Source organism: Lutjanus erythropterus, chromosome 1 (assembly GCF_056507025.1).
Source record: "Lutjanus erythropterus isolate fLutEry1 chromosome 1, fLutEry1.hap2, whole genome shotgun sequence".
NCBI lineage: Eukaryota > Metazoa > Chordata > Actinopteri > Lutjaniformes > Lutjanidae > Lutjanus > Lutjanus erythropterus.
The window spans coordinates 28,965,421-28,980,179 of NC_139317.1; the positions used below are offsets into that span (position 1 = coordinate 28,965,421).

The 14,759-nt window shown below is 37.9% G+C and overlaps 2 protein-coding genes across 2 annotated transcripts; both read left to right on the plus strand.

Annotated features, from left to right (window-relative positions):
- The first annotated feature begins 481 nt into the window (after nucleotides 1–481).
- On the plus strand, nucleotides 482–8,284 carry cgref1 (cell growth regulator with EF-hand domain 1). The gene is made up of 7 exons (XM_084724558.1): nucleotides 482–722; nucleotides 2,430–2,535; nucleotides 2,931–3,005; nucleotides 4,428–4,501; nucleotides 5,660–5,784; nucleotides 5,974–6,075; nucleotides 6,813–8,284. The coding sequence occupies exons 1-7, from the start codon at nucleotides 713–715 to the stop codon at nucleotides 7,083–7,085; spliced, it is 765 nt and encodes a 254-aa protein (XP_084580684.1). The 5' UTR covers nucleotides 482–712; the 3' UTR covers nucleotides 7,086–8,284.
- A 504-nt stretch (nucleotides 8,285–8,788) lies between these two features.
- Nucleotides 8,789–13,126, plus strand: drc8 (dynein regulatory complex subunit 8). The gene is made up of 7 exons (XM_084724573.1): nucleotides 8,789–8,832; nucleotides 9,239–9,323; nucleotides 10,960–11,032; nucleotides 11,238–11,308; nucleotides 12,392–12,434; nucleotides 12,557–12,623; nucleotides 12,851–13,126. The coding sequence occupies exons 1-7, from the start codon at nucleotides 8,808–8,810 to the stop codon at nucleotides 12,967–12,969; spliced, it is 483 nt and encodes a 160-aa protein (XP_084580699.1). The 5' UTR covers nucleotides 8,789–8,807; the 3' UTR covers nucleotides 12,970–13,126.
- Nucleotides 13,127–14,759: the final 1,633 nt, after the last annotated feature.

Below are 14,759 nucleotides of genomic sequence, written 5' to 3' on the forward strand. Positions count from 1 at the left end.
AGGCTAAAAAATAGTGTAAATGACATCTTTCAAGTCAACAGGGCCTTAAGAAATTTGGATCATACCAGACAAGAAGCATTTTATAGTTTCTTTGGTTGTGTTTTTACATTTGAAAACTGGTCACAGTTCACTTCAATTGTTTGAGAGATTAACACTGTTTTCTTGTGAAACTCAAGCAGTGACTAAAAACTAAACCCGACCTTCAATCGACATGAGGGTGAACAGATGATGACTGAATTTTCATTTTTGGGTGAACTATCTCTTTAAAGTAGTCTTAGGTGGCTTTGTTGATAATCTACCAGAATTGCCTAACTTCACCCCACTTAGTTACTTTCTACCACTGCAATCATACTGAGAGTGAATCTTAAAGACCATAAAGATCTAGAGGACATGATGTGTGAGGAGCCACAGCCCTCTGATTGTCTGTCTGAGGACGTGGCGTGGAGAGAGGAGCACAAAGAGGAGCTGCTGCCTGTCTGTCTGCGCAGACTCCCTGACGGCACAGCGGCTGTGTTCTGGTTGTTCCCTCCACGTGGACCCTGTCATTGACCCAAACACTCCGGTCTCCGTGGCAGCGGGGAGCGCGCGTGCCGCCGCCGTTGCGCAGTGCAGAGCAGGAGGCACGAGGCGGGGCAGAGGTGTTCTACAGACATGAAGAACCTGAGAACCGAAACCTGACCGGGTTATAGCTGTTTACTGTCTACACCGCAACATGCAGACAGGTAGGCTCGCATTATCGTTATCTCAGCCTGTTAACACTTCACTGCGGCTCCCACTGTGCGTGCTATTAACATAAATATTTAATCTTAATACGTGCGTAGTCTGACTGTTGTTACACGCTACAACTAGCCACCCTTACATTTATTCTTGTTTTAATTCAGGTCTGTGTTATGCTAAAGCAACACGATAGTACTGGTTTATAATCAGTGTACAGTATGTAGGCAGTAATAACGCTGCAGTGAGTTGGTGCTGTGGGTCGTGTGTAGCTGTGAGAGCCTCGATGTTAGCATCGCTGCTGCTTCACTCGCGGAAGCTGCAGGACACTTTGTTACACTATATGCGATATAATGGGAATTACTGTAAGCAACGTACTGTACGTATATGATCTGTATCTGACACTGGAGACACATGGACATATCAACATATCCACTGGGAGCAGTGTGGATGGGCTCTACTGAGCTAAATATAGCTGTAGAAGTTTTAATTGATTTTGTCATAATGGACCATCAGCTCCACCATCTGTGAAACTAGTCGAGGCTGCAGGATTGCAGCACTGCTGTATTTTTACTTTTTTTTTTTTTTTTTTTTTGATATTCTGTTTATTGTTGTAGAAAGGAGATGTTTACATGTAGTAGAACTGCAACAATTAGTCGATTAGTCAATTAGTTGTCAACTTTTAAATTAAATCCACAACTATTTTGCTAACCATGTAATCGTTTTGAGTCAATTTATAACCAAAACTATCTAAGACATTTGAGGACGTCATTTAGAGCTTTGGGAAACAGTGATCGACATTTTTCACCATTGTCTTACAGTTTATGGACTGCTGTTGTTGAAAATGATCAACAGATCGGTTATGAAAATAATTGTTAGTTGCAGTCCTGCATGTTGAGAGACCATTTGACAGCTAACAAGAGGGCCCAAAATGAGTTGCAGCCAAATGCTGGTAAAATGTAATTGCAATTGGCTGGTAGATTTTCACTCACTCACCATCCAGGAAAACAAAACAAAACAAAACAAAGAAACAAAAAAAAAAAAAAAGAGTAGCGAAGTGACAATATGTTGAATATTGAGATATTACTATAAAAAAATGTCTGAATGCTGTACCGGACAGTGACTATATCTACTGTGATATTACACCGAAGTTATTTTATTCTTTTTATATTTAATTAATTTATTATTATTATTTCTTTTATAAAAATGACTGCTGCTGATTTGTGCATTGTTTTTGTTTTGCAGTTGTACATACACAATTCAAACATTCATTGACAGACACAATTCATGCCAACTTTTTCGCATGCTTTTTCCACTTAACGTTAAAAGGAAAAATAAATTTTATATGAACAAAAAATACTGTACACATCAGATTTCTTATTTAATAAAGCATTTTTTTTTCAAGCAGTAATATTTCTTAATTTTGCACCCTGAACAGACATTACTTCTAGGTTTTGAGTATGTATTTAGGCAGATTGTCTGAAGCAGTAACCATGTGGAAATTCCACTTTTTTACAACATCATGAAACCATCACCTGTGAATATGCCATAATTTGGTCTAATGCACACTGGTGTTGGCCAAGTCTTTTAATTCACATTCAGTTGCATATTCTGTCAGTGAATGTATGACATTTGGGATAAATTCATGATGGCATCCTATGACTGCATTGTGTCCAGATATGATGCGAGGAGCTAACATAGCGGTGTGCTTGTAGGTGTGTTCATGAAGTCTCACCTGGGCAGGTTGGTCCCACGTGTCCTGTCCCTGTTCATGCTCATACACTTGTGCCTGGCTGCACCAGGTCAACCTGGGACACAGAGGTAACACCACCTCCCCACTCCCAAGTTTCTGTCTCTTCCTCTGTTTTTCCCCACACCAATCAAGACATAAACATTTTTAGTCTTTCAAGTAAATATGCTGCAAGATATAATCATTTATACATTTTTAATAATTAACATATGACCAAGACGTAACACCAGATGAAACAGACCTGGGCCAAAACATGACAAAGGAGGTATGACTCATGTAAGATGGGTACCGAGAAACAAACTTTCTTTCACCTCTGTTGTATTCCATTTTAGAGGGAAAAAAACAGAGAAAATAAATGTAAAGAAATTGAGGCTTCTGGTCACTTACATTTTTATATCTCTGCATGTTTTGAGATAATGGAAAACAATCACACATTTTTTTATTTTCATTTTTGTTTATCTCTTAGGGAGGAATCAGTAGATGCCCGCGCCCCTGTAGTACCACTAGCCAACCCCTTTGGCTCTGGAGAAGAGGACCGCAGGTGAGTTACACATGGATGATGTACTGCTGTCACAATTCAGCTCATCTTAATTTGCCATGAATTTGATCTTAATTGTTCTCCTGAAAAGAGCAGGTTTGATACAGTCACTACGTAGAAAGCCTGTTCTTTCTTTTGTCCTACGCTATGCTTGAAATTCTAATATTCTCAGATGGTAATAAAATATTTAATTACATAGAATAAATATATTTACTGTTGTGCACTAGACAAAACATACTGCTACATGACTTAGTAGTTAGTACTAAAACCAGATATGCAACATGCCAACAACGTGTTCAACCTATAGTGTTTCAGTGGATTACCCAGCTGCTGTCTGCTCACTGTGTGAACTTTGGCTGCTGTGTTGTGCTAATGATGTGGACTGTGCCATATACTGATAAGATTACATGAGCAATAATACTGCTTTATGTTACACTTACGATTTTTTTTATCTCCTCATTGACATGGAGAAAGTATTATCCTCACACATGGTAAATCCAGTGTACAGTTGCTTGCCCTTTCTATCTCAGCTGGTATTTCCCAGTATATAATGAACTCACCCATCCTGAATTGCAGGTTTTCTTTATTCTGGTAACAAAATGAGAGACAAAAATAGAGAGGCACAACCACTTGTGGACATAGTATGTTGTTGTGGCCGTGTGGCTGCAGCTTCTTTCCGCTGACTGATAAGATTAATGGACATGTACACTACTCTATCGTGGTCTATAGTGGTTGCTTAAGCCTGTTGAGTGTAAGACCAGACAAATGTTTGTCAGCTGTATTGAATAGCTGTTGATAAAATGTGCACTCTTAGAACAAACAGTACACAGTGATTTACAGGAGGCCTAGGTGTAGTCTGGATGGAAACAAATTTCATTTTCAGAAACAAATCTTTCAATTGTAATATGAAAGTTGTAGTATTTTAAACTGTTACCATGGATGTTAGTACTACTTAACCTGTGATAGGCTCCAGTTTTGCAAAACAATTAAGCAAACTGAGAAAATCAGTAGGCCTAAATACACGACTAAGCCTCCTGTGAACACAAAGCTTTTTGATGAGGTGGCACATCCTCCTGGTATGCAGAGTCATATGTTAAGACTTATTTTATGTAGCCTCAAACCCTGCCCTCTTGTGGCTGACAATCATACAGAATTACAGCTGCACCCACAGGGAGAGTCAGCCTGCTTAGGAATCAAGGGTAAAGAGAGATAACAAAGTTAGAACGTAGATATTCTGATCCCAATTTTGTCTTTTTCTGTTGCCTGTCAGAGTTTTTATGACCAGTCTGATTGTATCTGCAAGCAGTGGCTAAAACATAACTCAGTCCCTGCAGGGTGGAACAAATCTGACCCCTCAGTGTTAATTCGGAGCTCTATAGACCTTTCACAGATTAATTAAAATGAATTCTGCCATGTGTGTCACAGGTTGCTGCAAAGTTACATTCAATCCAGTCTTAAGGATGGCGAAGGAGGACCAGAAATCAGCACGTGGGAGCAAGGTAAACATCTCACTCACTCATGCCTCAACACTTATTTAAAGGGATGGTTCATGTTTCTCGAATAAGGTATATATGAGGTATCCATAGTCAGTGTGCTACCTTCAGTAGATGCCAGTTAACATTACCCCAATTTGAAGAAGCAGCAGAAGTACCAAAAGAGATGCTAAACAATGCATTGCAACAGTGTCAGCAGCAAAACGCATTTTAGCAACCTAAAAAAGGCCCACCTAAAAAAATATCTGACCAGTTTAAGTGTACACTATATTTAGAATATTTTTACTACTTAACCTTGACATCAGACAAGGAAACTGCAGTTATAAAAGCCAGATGTTGCTCTCTCTCACTCAACCAGACTTCTTTGGCAAAAACAAGAATTTAATCTCAGAACACAAGAGTTACTGGGCTACCACTGCCTTGATCGGTGAGTTTGTTTGTGTCATTGTGTGACTTTGGTGATTCCAACTAACCTTTAACACAGAAGTCACACAGTACACAAACAAGCTAACAGACTGAGGCAGTGGTAGCGCAGCAACACCTGTACTCTGTAAGGTAAAATTACTGATTTTGTCTATGGAGTCTTGTTTGTCTTGAGCAAGTTATATTTGGCTTATATAATGGCAGTTTCCCGTTGGACAAGGCTGCCTGACGGTAAGATAAATTGCTGAAAATATTATAAATATGGCATACATTTAAGCTGATATTAGGTGGGCCTTTCTTGTAGGTGGCTAAAATGTGTACTGCTGACCCTGTCCAAATCAGTACATTGCTTGCACAGGTACTCCTCTGTTTCTACAAATTGTGTTTGTGCTGACCACCATGCACTGTAGTCAATACACTGACTTCTTTAAGTTCTAACACAGAGCTGTCCCTTGTATATCACAACCAAATATACATAATCTTGTTATACACATAGACATCTCTTTACTTTTTTAAGTTGTGTACAAAAATATTAACTTTTATATCTGATGGCCAGAGAAGCTGTTTGTGATTCTGGCAGAATGTCGGTGTCCCAAACCATCTGTAGGTCACACTACTGCAGTTGTGTTTGTGTGCATACAGTAGTGTGTGTTTTGCTGCACACCTTCTGCAGTTACACTACAGCAGTATATGTTATGTGTTTGGTATTAAACATGTCAGTCTTCTCCTGCTTTGTGTCAGAGGTATTCTTCCTGTTTCGTCTTTATGACTACGATCGCAGCGGGCTCCTGGATGGCTTGGAGATGATGAAACTGCTCTCTGACTATAATTCCCATCATACACCTGGAGCAAAGACCAATGAGGTGGTAAGGAGGCGTGGCTGTGTGTTTGAACGGACATTGTGTTGTGTATACTGGTGCATGCCTTACAACACACCATATAACATTTGACCTGTTTATCTGACCTGAAGTGTTTGTGTGTGTGTGTGTGTGTGTGTGTGTGTGTGTGTGTGTGTGTGTGTGTGTGTGTGTGTGTGTGTGTGTGTATGCATGCAGGTGGTGTCCATGGTAGATTTTTTACTCCAGACTCAGGATCTAAACCAGGATGGTCTTTTGGCCCCGTCCGAGCTGCTGTCTCCTCCATTACCTCTCACACAGGTACTGAACATTTACACACTTGTGTCCATTCACAGAAACACACTTTACACCACATGGACAAAATACAGTAAACCTACTGAAATTATGATGTAGTATGGTTAGGGAGTATGATTCTATATGATGAAAATTCATGCATTGGTAGGCTATAAACTCATCCTTAACTAATAACATCTTATTAGTGTACTGTTACATGTGTGGTGTCTAGTTAGGGTATAATGTCTTATAAAAAACATATTATTTCCAGTTTTTGTCTAATACAATACCAAGTACAGCTTGTTATGTTTGTACTGTTTACTGTAAAATAAAGAGCGAACAAACATTTAAAAACAAACTTTCTCAGAATTAATTTAGTTGGGTTATTATTACAGTTTACATTTGCTAACTTTTTAAAGAGGAAAGTTTATTCTTGATCTTGAAAATGCAGTAGTCATTTGACAAACCAGTCTAAACTCAAGGTACATCCTTTTTCAAATGTATAAAAACAATAAAAATATAAATATATCAAATGTATCATATAAAAATACAAATCTGGGTTTGCAAGTGTTATTGTCAAAGTCTTTATTTTGATGTCGTCACTAGATACATATAAAAATCATGTTATAATACTGAAAATCATTTCATGAATTTTCATTTTTGGGTGAACTATCCCTTTAAGTATGCATTTCATTTTGCTTTACAGAGCTGTGCCTAGTTTTACTCTCTGCTTCCAGTGAGATTTGCTTAATTTTCCACCACAGGGTTCCAGCAACAATGATGCACCTCACCAGGAGCAGGAGGTGTCAGACCCCAGTACTGACAGGGAGAATGCAGGAGCAGCAGAGCAGAGAGGGGAGCCTCATGAGGAGTCGAAGCCTCAAGGTGAAGAGCAAACTCAACAGGAAGTAAAAACCGAAGAAGAGGAACTCATAAAGCGCGTAGATGAACAGCACGGACAGATACCAGAAGTACAAGCAGCAGAACAAGTGCAGCACCAGGAAGACCCTGTTCATGTGGGGCAACCAGAGATATGAATGCACACACATACATCCTGGTTCTATCCACACTGTCATTATGTGCTCTCAAATCAAACCAGCAGAGGACTGATGATAGAATTAAATTTCTGCTCTCAACTGAGAGGACTTCTTCTTCATTGCCACAAATGGTCCTCCTCTTTATTTGAATTCTGAGATTCTAAAGTCCATTTCAGTTGATTGTGAAACATGTAGATGCTTGATAAATGAAGAAATTAATCAGTTGAAAGTATACAATTTTCTACCAGAAACAATCATTGGTGTTAATAATGAATTCAAAGATTTCTAGAGCTGTAAAAGGGGCAAAAGTCCTGATTCAAAATGCAATATTATTTAAAATCCATGTTAATAAAAGCCATCATTAATAGAGATTAGTACTTTGGAATATTTGATTTTCTTTAATTGTATTTATTACCCTTATATTTTGAATGTATTCGAGATTTTCTATGTAGGGACTGTTGTTTCACATACACACTGACTGGCCTTATTGTGTTGGCTTAGGATTTGCACTTACATGTTATGCACCAGGAGTGCAACTGTTATCTAGTTATACTGGTCTCCTTTACAGACATCTCATTTCATCCAGTGTGGTAAGGCACACTGGTGTGCCATGAAATTAAAATTGGTCTTCCTTGAGAATTCTCTCAGCCTGCACAGTGGCTTTAATCATTTAATGGATTAAATCAGGTTTTTCATAGAAAATGTCTCATTGTGCAGTTTAGCCTCATCTTACTTTCTTTTAATCCGCCTGTTTATACTTATCTAAGCATTATATTTTGATAAGGACTGTAATGTGCCTGTATTACTTGGGAGCCGTGAAATTAAAGAACAGTGCTGGGCTCTTAATGACTTCTTAATGAGTTGCAGCTGTCTACCACCAGTCTTCTCGTCTTCATAACTGAGGTCAGGAACATTTATATCGTATTGTCTGAGCTTGGTTAGAGCCCACCCTGGAGAGCCAAAGGTCAAAACCTCAAGGGATGTGTGGACTGGGGACCTCTAGTAGCACACGCAGCTAAAGAGCCAGACCTGTTACTGAGCGGTCATACAGCTGTCTTCCTGTGTTACAACATAATATTAAATTCATGTTTTATCTGCAAACTTGAAATGTGTTTACAGCATTTGTTTTTTGTTTACCCCTTTAAAAAAATTATGCAGTTGTATGCATCTGAAGAAAATAAAGCAAACTTTGTCCCCCTCTCCTTTTTCTGTCTCCTGTTTCTTGTTGGATTTGTTAGACCAGGTTAAGGGTATAAAAGGCACAAACACAGTACATATGAATGCTATATAATATAATAGTGTAAATAACATAGAAGAGATAAGAGATCAAAAACTGGTTTACATCCATTAATTCAGTGTATTGGGACAGTAACGTTTTTCCTGATAAAATAATGCAAGTGACATGATGCTAGTGAAAATGTAGCTCATATGCTTGTGGATGTGGATTATAACATTTTGCAATCAAAATACAAAAAATGAAATGTGGCATAATTAAAAACTAAATTAACTAAAATATTGATAGCAAACTCTTGCTAAAAGCCTGTTACAACTGAGTGAAAAAAACACCTATACTGTACATTTTTAAGTACAAAGACAGATGATGTGCTACAAAGCAGTATTTTAGACATAGCGTCAGGTATTTATAAAGTCACCAGCGAGTAGAACCTGCTGGTTTGGCAGAGCCAGTCGGTTGCTGGGCAACGGGACAACAACTGGGCAAGAATGGCGGAAAACACGCAAAGTGCAGGTTCGTAAAAGTTTCCAGTTATATACCGTTTATCGACTAGATAACAATAAGGGTGCGTTTCAGTTTATCCAAAGCTACTTAATATTTTTCCCTCGGTGGTTGACGGTTATTTACAAGCTTACAGGTCATGTCCAGAAGGGAACCCCAGGCTCGCAAAAAATCTCGCGAGAGTGGTCATTTTAACCCAATCCACAATCTTTCTCTTACCTTAACAAAGTTTGATTTTTGACCCTAAACCTACTCATATCTTAAACATATTATAAAACATTGTGCACAACGGCCTGCACAATTAAGGAATAACCAGTACAAATCTCGCGAGAGTTATACAAATCATTGGTTCTCCTCAACACACGACCAACTAACCAACTCGGCCCTGTTCCTTGTTTTCCCCTCTTCTGTCTGTCAGAGGCCATAGTGTCAGATGTGCACAAGAGGATTAAAGCAGCTTTTGAAGCGTTTGACTATGAGTCTAACAACACAGTGGAGGTCCGGTGAGTGAGAAATGGTTGTAATGTAAAGACAAATATGCAATAACACATTCCTCTGAACCCCTTGGGTCAACTCATAACTACAAACGGTGAGTATGAAGATGGAACACATAAGTTACCATTATTAATGTCTATTCAACAAAACACCTTAAATTGGACCTTTGCATGCAGGTTCTTACCTTACTTTAGATATCTTTATATTTATTACAGATGCAGTCAAATGTAAATATATTTAGTTATAGAATATACCAACTCCACAGTATCTTCCCCATGTGCTGGGTTGGAACCTTGTAATTTCACACTATCAAAGACCAGTGGTGGACAGTAACGAAATACATTTACTTGAGTACTGTACTTAAGTACATTTTTTTGAGTATCTGTACTTTACTTGAGTATTTGTTTTGGGTTTTTTTGGTTTTTAAACTTCTGACTTTCACTCCACTACATTTCAAAGACAAATATTGTACTTTTGACTCCACTACATTTCTAGGAAGGTTGTTGTTACTTTTTGACTGAGCACATCGTTGAAGTCAGCTGTTGCTGTTTTTTCTTTTCTAAAATGTAATTGGTCACATGCTGTGTTCCTCACAGAAAGAAACCAATCACAGTAGCTCCTCTCAAATGGAACTGATGTAAAAGCAGAAATACGTCCAGGCGCACTAACAAGCACAAGCAAGCTCTCCCTCTTTCATTCAAACAAAAAGTGGTAATGGTGACGGCAGGAGAAAGACAAAATTAAATCTCAAGATGTTATTATAATTATTAATTATTCCAGGTAGCTTTTAAAGTTGGATTGTTTTTATCGGGGTGAAAAATACAGCATAATTCATGTATATACTGCCTCTGAAGACTTGGAGAACTCCTTACACTTGGCTTTAATCTGCTTTTATGCAGTGATTTTAATACAGTTACATCAGAAAATGACAATAACTGTCCTTTTTGTTTTTGATTGCATTTCTATGCTGAAGTTTTTATAGGTGTTTCTATAGGTTTTGTGTAGCAGAGTGGTTCTACAAGCAAGTCAGTGCATCATTAGATGGTTTCAGAGAGTTACAAGCTTCTGTAAATGCATCATGAAAACAATACAGCATGTATTGATATTAGAAAATGTACTTTGTAATTTGGACTCTTGAATACTTAAGTATTTTTAAAAACATGTACTTTTGAATACTTAAGTATTTTTAAAGCCAAGTACTCTAGTACTTTAACTCAAGTAAAATTGTAGCTGAGCGACTTTCACTTGTAGTTGAGTAATATTTGACCAGGAGTATCTATACTTTGACTCAAGTACTGGGGTTGAGTACTTTGTCCACCACTGTCAAAGACAGTTTATGTTGAGAAAGTAATATACAGAGTTAATTACAGGGTAAATACAGTGAATGTGTATTTTATGAGGAAATCACCGCCTGCAGGTTTTTCAACTGAAACACTTTCATTTGCAACTCAAATGAGATGAGGAGGCATGTCATTGGCAGTGATGGTGAGCAGAGGCTTGTGGCTTGAAACCAGTTCAATGCAGTGAGCTTCAGTACAGCTAAACATACATGCCTCACTATATCTGTCAGGGAGATGAGCACCACCATACACAGCCTTTACATGTAGTTAAATGGTGTAATCTAATATGATGTTTGTTTTCCAGGGAGATTGGCACCATCATGTATTCCCTTGGCTGCTTCCCGACTCTGGCTGACTTACAAAACTTTACAACTGAGGTCAGAGCAGTGTTTACTTTACTCAGTAAAACAACCAGTTTAATCATCTGAGGTGTGCAATTATTTCATATTTTTAGTGTTGTTACAGTATCTACTATAGCCTTCCAGTGGAATATAATTAATAGAGGCTCCCTGGTACTGTAATGTCACCATCCTTTACAATGCCATCTCATTTTCCTAAATATTGCATTTACTGTTCAACCAGGTAGAAGAGGCAGGATATGTCCATCTGGACAAGTTCCTTCCAGCCATGACTAAAGTGCTGCTGGAGCACAAGTAAGACAGTCACCAGTCGTGTTGTTTTGTATATGTAACTGAATAAATAAAAATGTTAGATTTTTGGGGTTAGAAGAAGACCATGTGATAATGGAAGCAAATGATCTATCATACAGTGCATCTTTCTACTAGATATTACTGCAGGAGCAAAAGAATGACCTGTCACTATCAGTGAAGTTTTCTTAATGACTTTATATTTGGTAAATATAATGAAGTAGCTACTGCAGTATTTCACATAATAGATGTGTGGTGTAAAGGTCTACAAAGGCCACCACTGTACACTGCATTCTCATCATTAATCTTTCAGATGATGTTTTTTCACCACCAAGAAAATACCAAATGTCAGACTTCTTTAAATAATACATGCCATGCTACTTTCCTTTGAAGTTGTGCTTTTCTATTCCTCGAGCTGCTAAATGGGTTCTTAAAGGGATAGTTCAGATTATTTGATGTGGGGTTATATAAGGGTACTTGCCATCAGACAGCTTTTTCTAACAGGAAACTATGGTTATATAAGACAAATATTGCTCTCTTCATACCGACCAAATTCCATAGGTGTAATCAGTAATTTTACCTTGCAAAAACAAGAGAGTTGCTGGTCTAAAACTGCCTTGATCTATTAGTTGAATCTAAACTATTGTTTTAAAACACAAAAGTCACACAGTAACACAAACTAACAGATGTAGAGGCAGTGGTGGACCAACAACTCCTGTATTTTGCAAAACAAAATGTTAATGCACTATCACTAAGTACGTCATGCTGTCCTACATCAAGTCATCCAAACTATCCCTTTAAGTGCATACTCCATCAGTAAAAATCTTAGGATCCTCTTAGTAAGATGAACACGGTCAAGTTCAGTCCATAGTCTAACTTGGGCTTGGAAATGACAAACAGAGGATATGTTAATCCCATTATTGTTTGTCAGTCTTTAAAACATAAGTTGTATTTTCCTTGCATAGTTATCACACAGTGTTTGGTATGTCATCATGTTGATACTATCAGGGGTACTCCCATACTACAGACTCAACAATGGTGTGTGTGTGTGTGTGTGTGTGTGTGTGTGTGTGTGTGTGTGTGCATTAGATTCCCTCCCATCCCTGAGGACCTTCTGCTTCAGGCCTTTGAGGTGAGACAAGCTGCAGTTTCCTCACATTCTCCAGTGTTGTAGTTTAGAAAAAGGTTAGCTGCCACTTAGAGTCTCAGAGGTTTTTCAAGCAAAGCATGAAGACAGTAATACTGTGTTTCCAGGTTCTGGACAAAGAAAAGAAAGGATACCTGGAGCCTGGGGAGCTAACAAAGTACATGACACAGGAAGGTAAAACAGAATCTCTCAGTTTTTCATTTGTGAAGAAAAGAACCCTTTGTTTGTGTGGCGAAAAGAAGATAATCTCCTGTTTAGTGTATCTCACATTTACCTCCACTTTGTTTCCCCCTCTTCAGTCAAAAACTGAGTTTATTTGGGTTTATTTTTAACAACATACTATATACTGTAATGTGTGAACAGTTTTTAAACCATGGTTGTGTTGTTAATCATTAAACCAGGTGAAGTCTTCTCTCAGGAGGAGATGGATGAGATGCTGACTGCACTCGGTGACCAGGAGAAGAGCCTCGTCTATTATAAAGACTTAATCAGCCAGCTGACCATTGACCCTGACATGTAGACAGTGTCACAGTGTGTGAGTGTGTGTGTGTGTGTGTGTATCTGTGCATGTCAACATAACTGTTATAAATATTACAAACACAGATGTCTGTGTATGTTTTTTCCTCGTGTTTATGTCTGCATGTTTTTAAGGTGTGCTTGTAGTTCTGACATGATATATAGAGTTCAGTTTTGTTTTGTTTTTTTTGACAGATTTGGGAAAATGTATCAATGCAGAAACACCATCATTTAGAACTTTATGATTTTTTTAAAATATGCAGTAGTTTTATGCAGTAGTTGTATTTCCAAGTCTGACACAGCAGAGATGTTCTAAGATGTTCTTCAGAATAACATTTAATTGGAAAGTACATGTACAGTATAAATTGATTTGAGTCAGACATCAGGATCACTACACACAACTGTGATTTAATCATCTTTGCTAATGCAAAAGACATTGGTAGTGGGATCTACTCCTTCAATTTCTGACTTCAGTTTTTTTCTTCAAGGCAAACTATGCAGATTTGAAAAAAAAGAAAAAACTATGCACAGACAGAAATAGTTCCTTTCAATCATCACCCACACCCTGCCAAAAAAGTCTGGCTGGGCTTGCATCCGCAGAGACCCAGCCATCCACCCTTACCTTCTCATTTTCTCATTCTTTTGGTATGCTCTGGACACTTTACCAACTCAAAATGTCAGCATTTGCCGTGCAGGGGATGAGGTTCAAAAATCAGGTATCTTTCTGGTGCGTTTACAAACAACAACTGACTTATTCTACCTTTAAATTTAACACAAACACTCAACAGCTTCAAACAATCCAGAAGTAGTGAAATGTTCCTGTACATTTGAGAAGTGGAAGTTTTAAGAAAGGGAGCTTGCTACTGTCCCAACCCCAGAATCTTGACTTGTTTTACATGGAAAATTGTTTTTAATCCTGTTTAAACCTGGTGTCATCTTTTTATTTGTTACTAATTCGTTCAGTTTAGTTGAACATATGAAGACCAGAAAAAACTGTAAGATACCATAATAGTTTATTATGTATTTGAAACTAGACTTCTTAAATGGCCTATTTCTTATCCATATCTCTAAGAATAATTTAAGCAGTCAGGAACAGTGATCCTCTGTACTCCAACAAATACTGTGTAAGTATTTAATAAGTAATAAAATAAGGCCTCTATGTAAAAAGCCTCCTCAAGCTGTCTAAGCAGAGAGGATATAGGAGAGTCAAACTGAATGAAAAAATATGACGTATTAAAAAATAAGCTACTTCTAACCTAAACTTTGTTCTTTGTTTTTTTCCCCCTAGATTTTTGTACATAATGTCTCTGTTCTGAATGTGGAACCTAATAAAGTAGGTTAACAATAAAAGGGTGCATGGTTTTACATACATTTAGATTTATAACTTTACAGGTCAGACAAAGGAAATGTAAACATCCAGACTCTTGGCACTTTTTTCAAATTTAGCCCTTCTAAAAAGCAATTAAATAGGCCTGTACTGGTGTTTGAGGTATCAGGATAATATTGCATCGTGGGACGTCTGGTAATTCCCACACCTACCCTGTGGTGATCATAACAGTATCAGAAGCAGGAGACAAACTGGTCATTTGACTGAGGGTTAGACAGTGTGTGCAGCCAAAAGACAAAAAGGGAAAGCAGGAATCAGTAACACAATGAACACCAGTAACATTAACTGTATGAAGTTATATCAAATGAAATGTGCTCAATGTTGAGAGTGCGAAGAAAGGAAACAACCTTCGTCATGGTGAATTATGACGTGACAAGGAAGCCATGATGTGACAATCCCATGATACT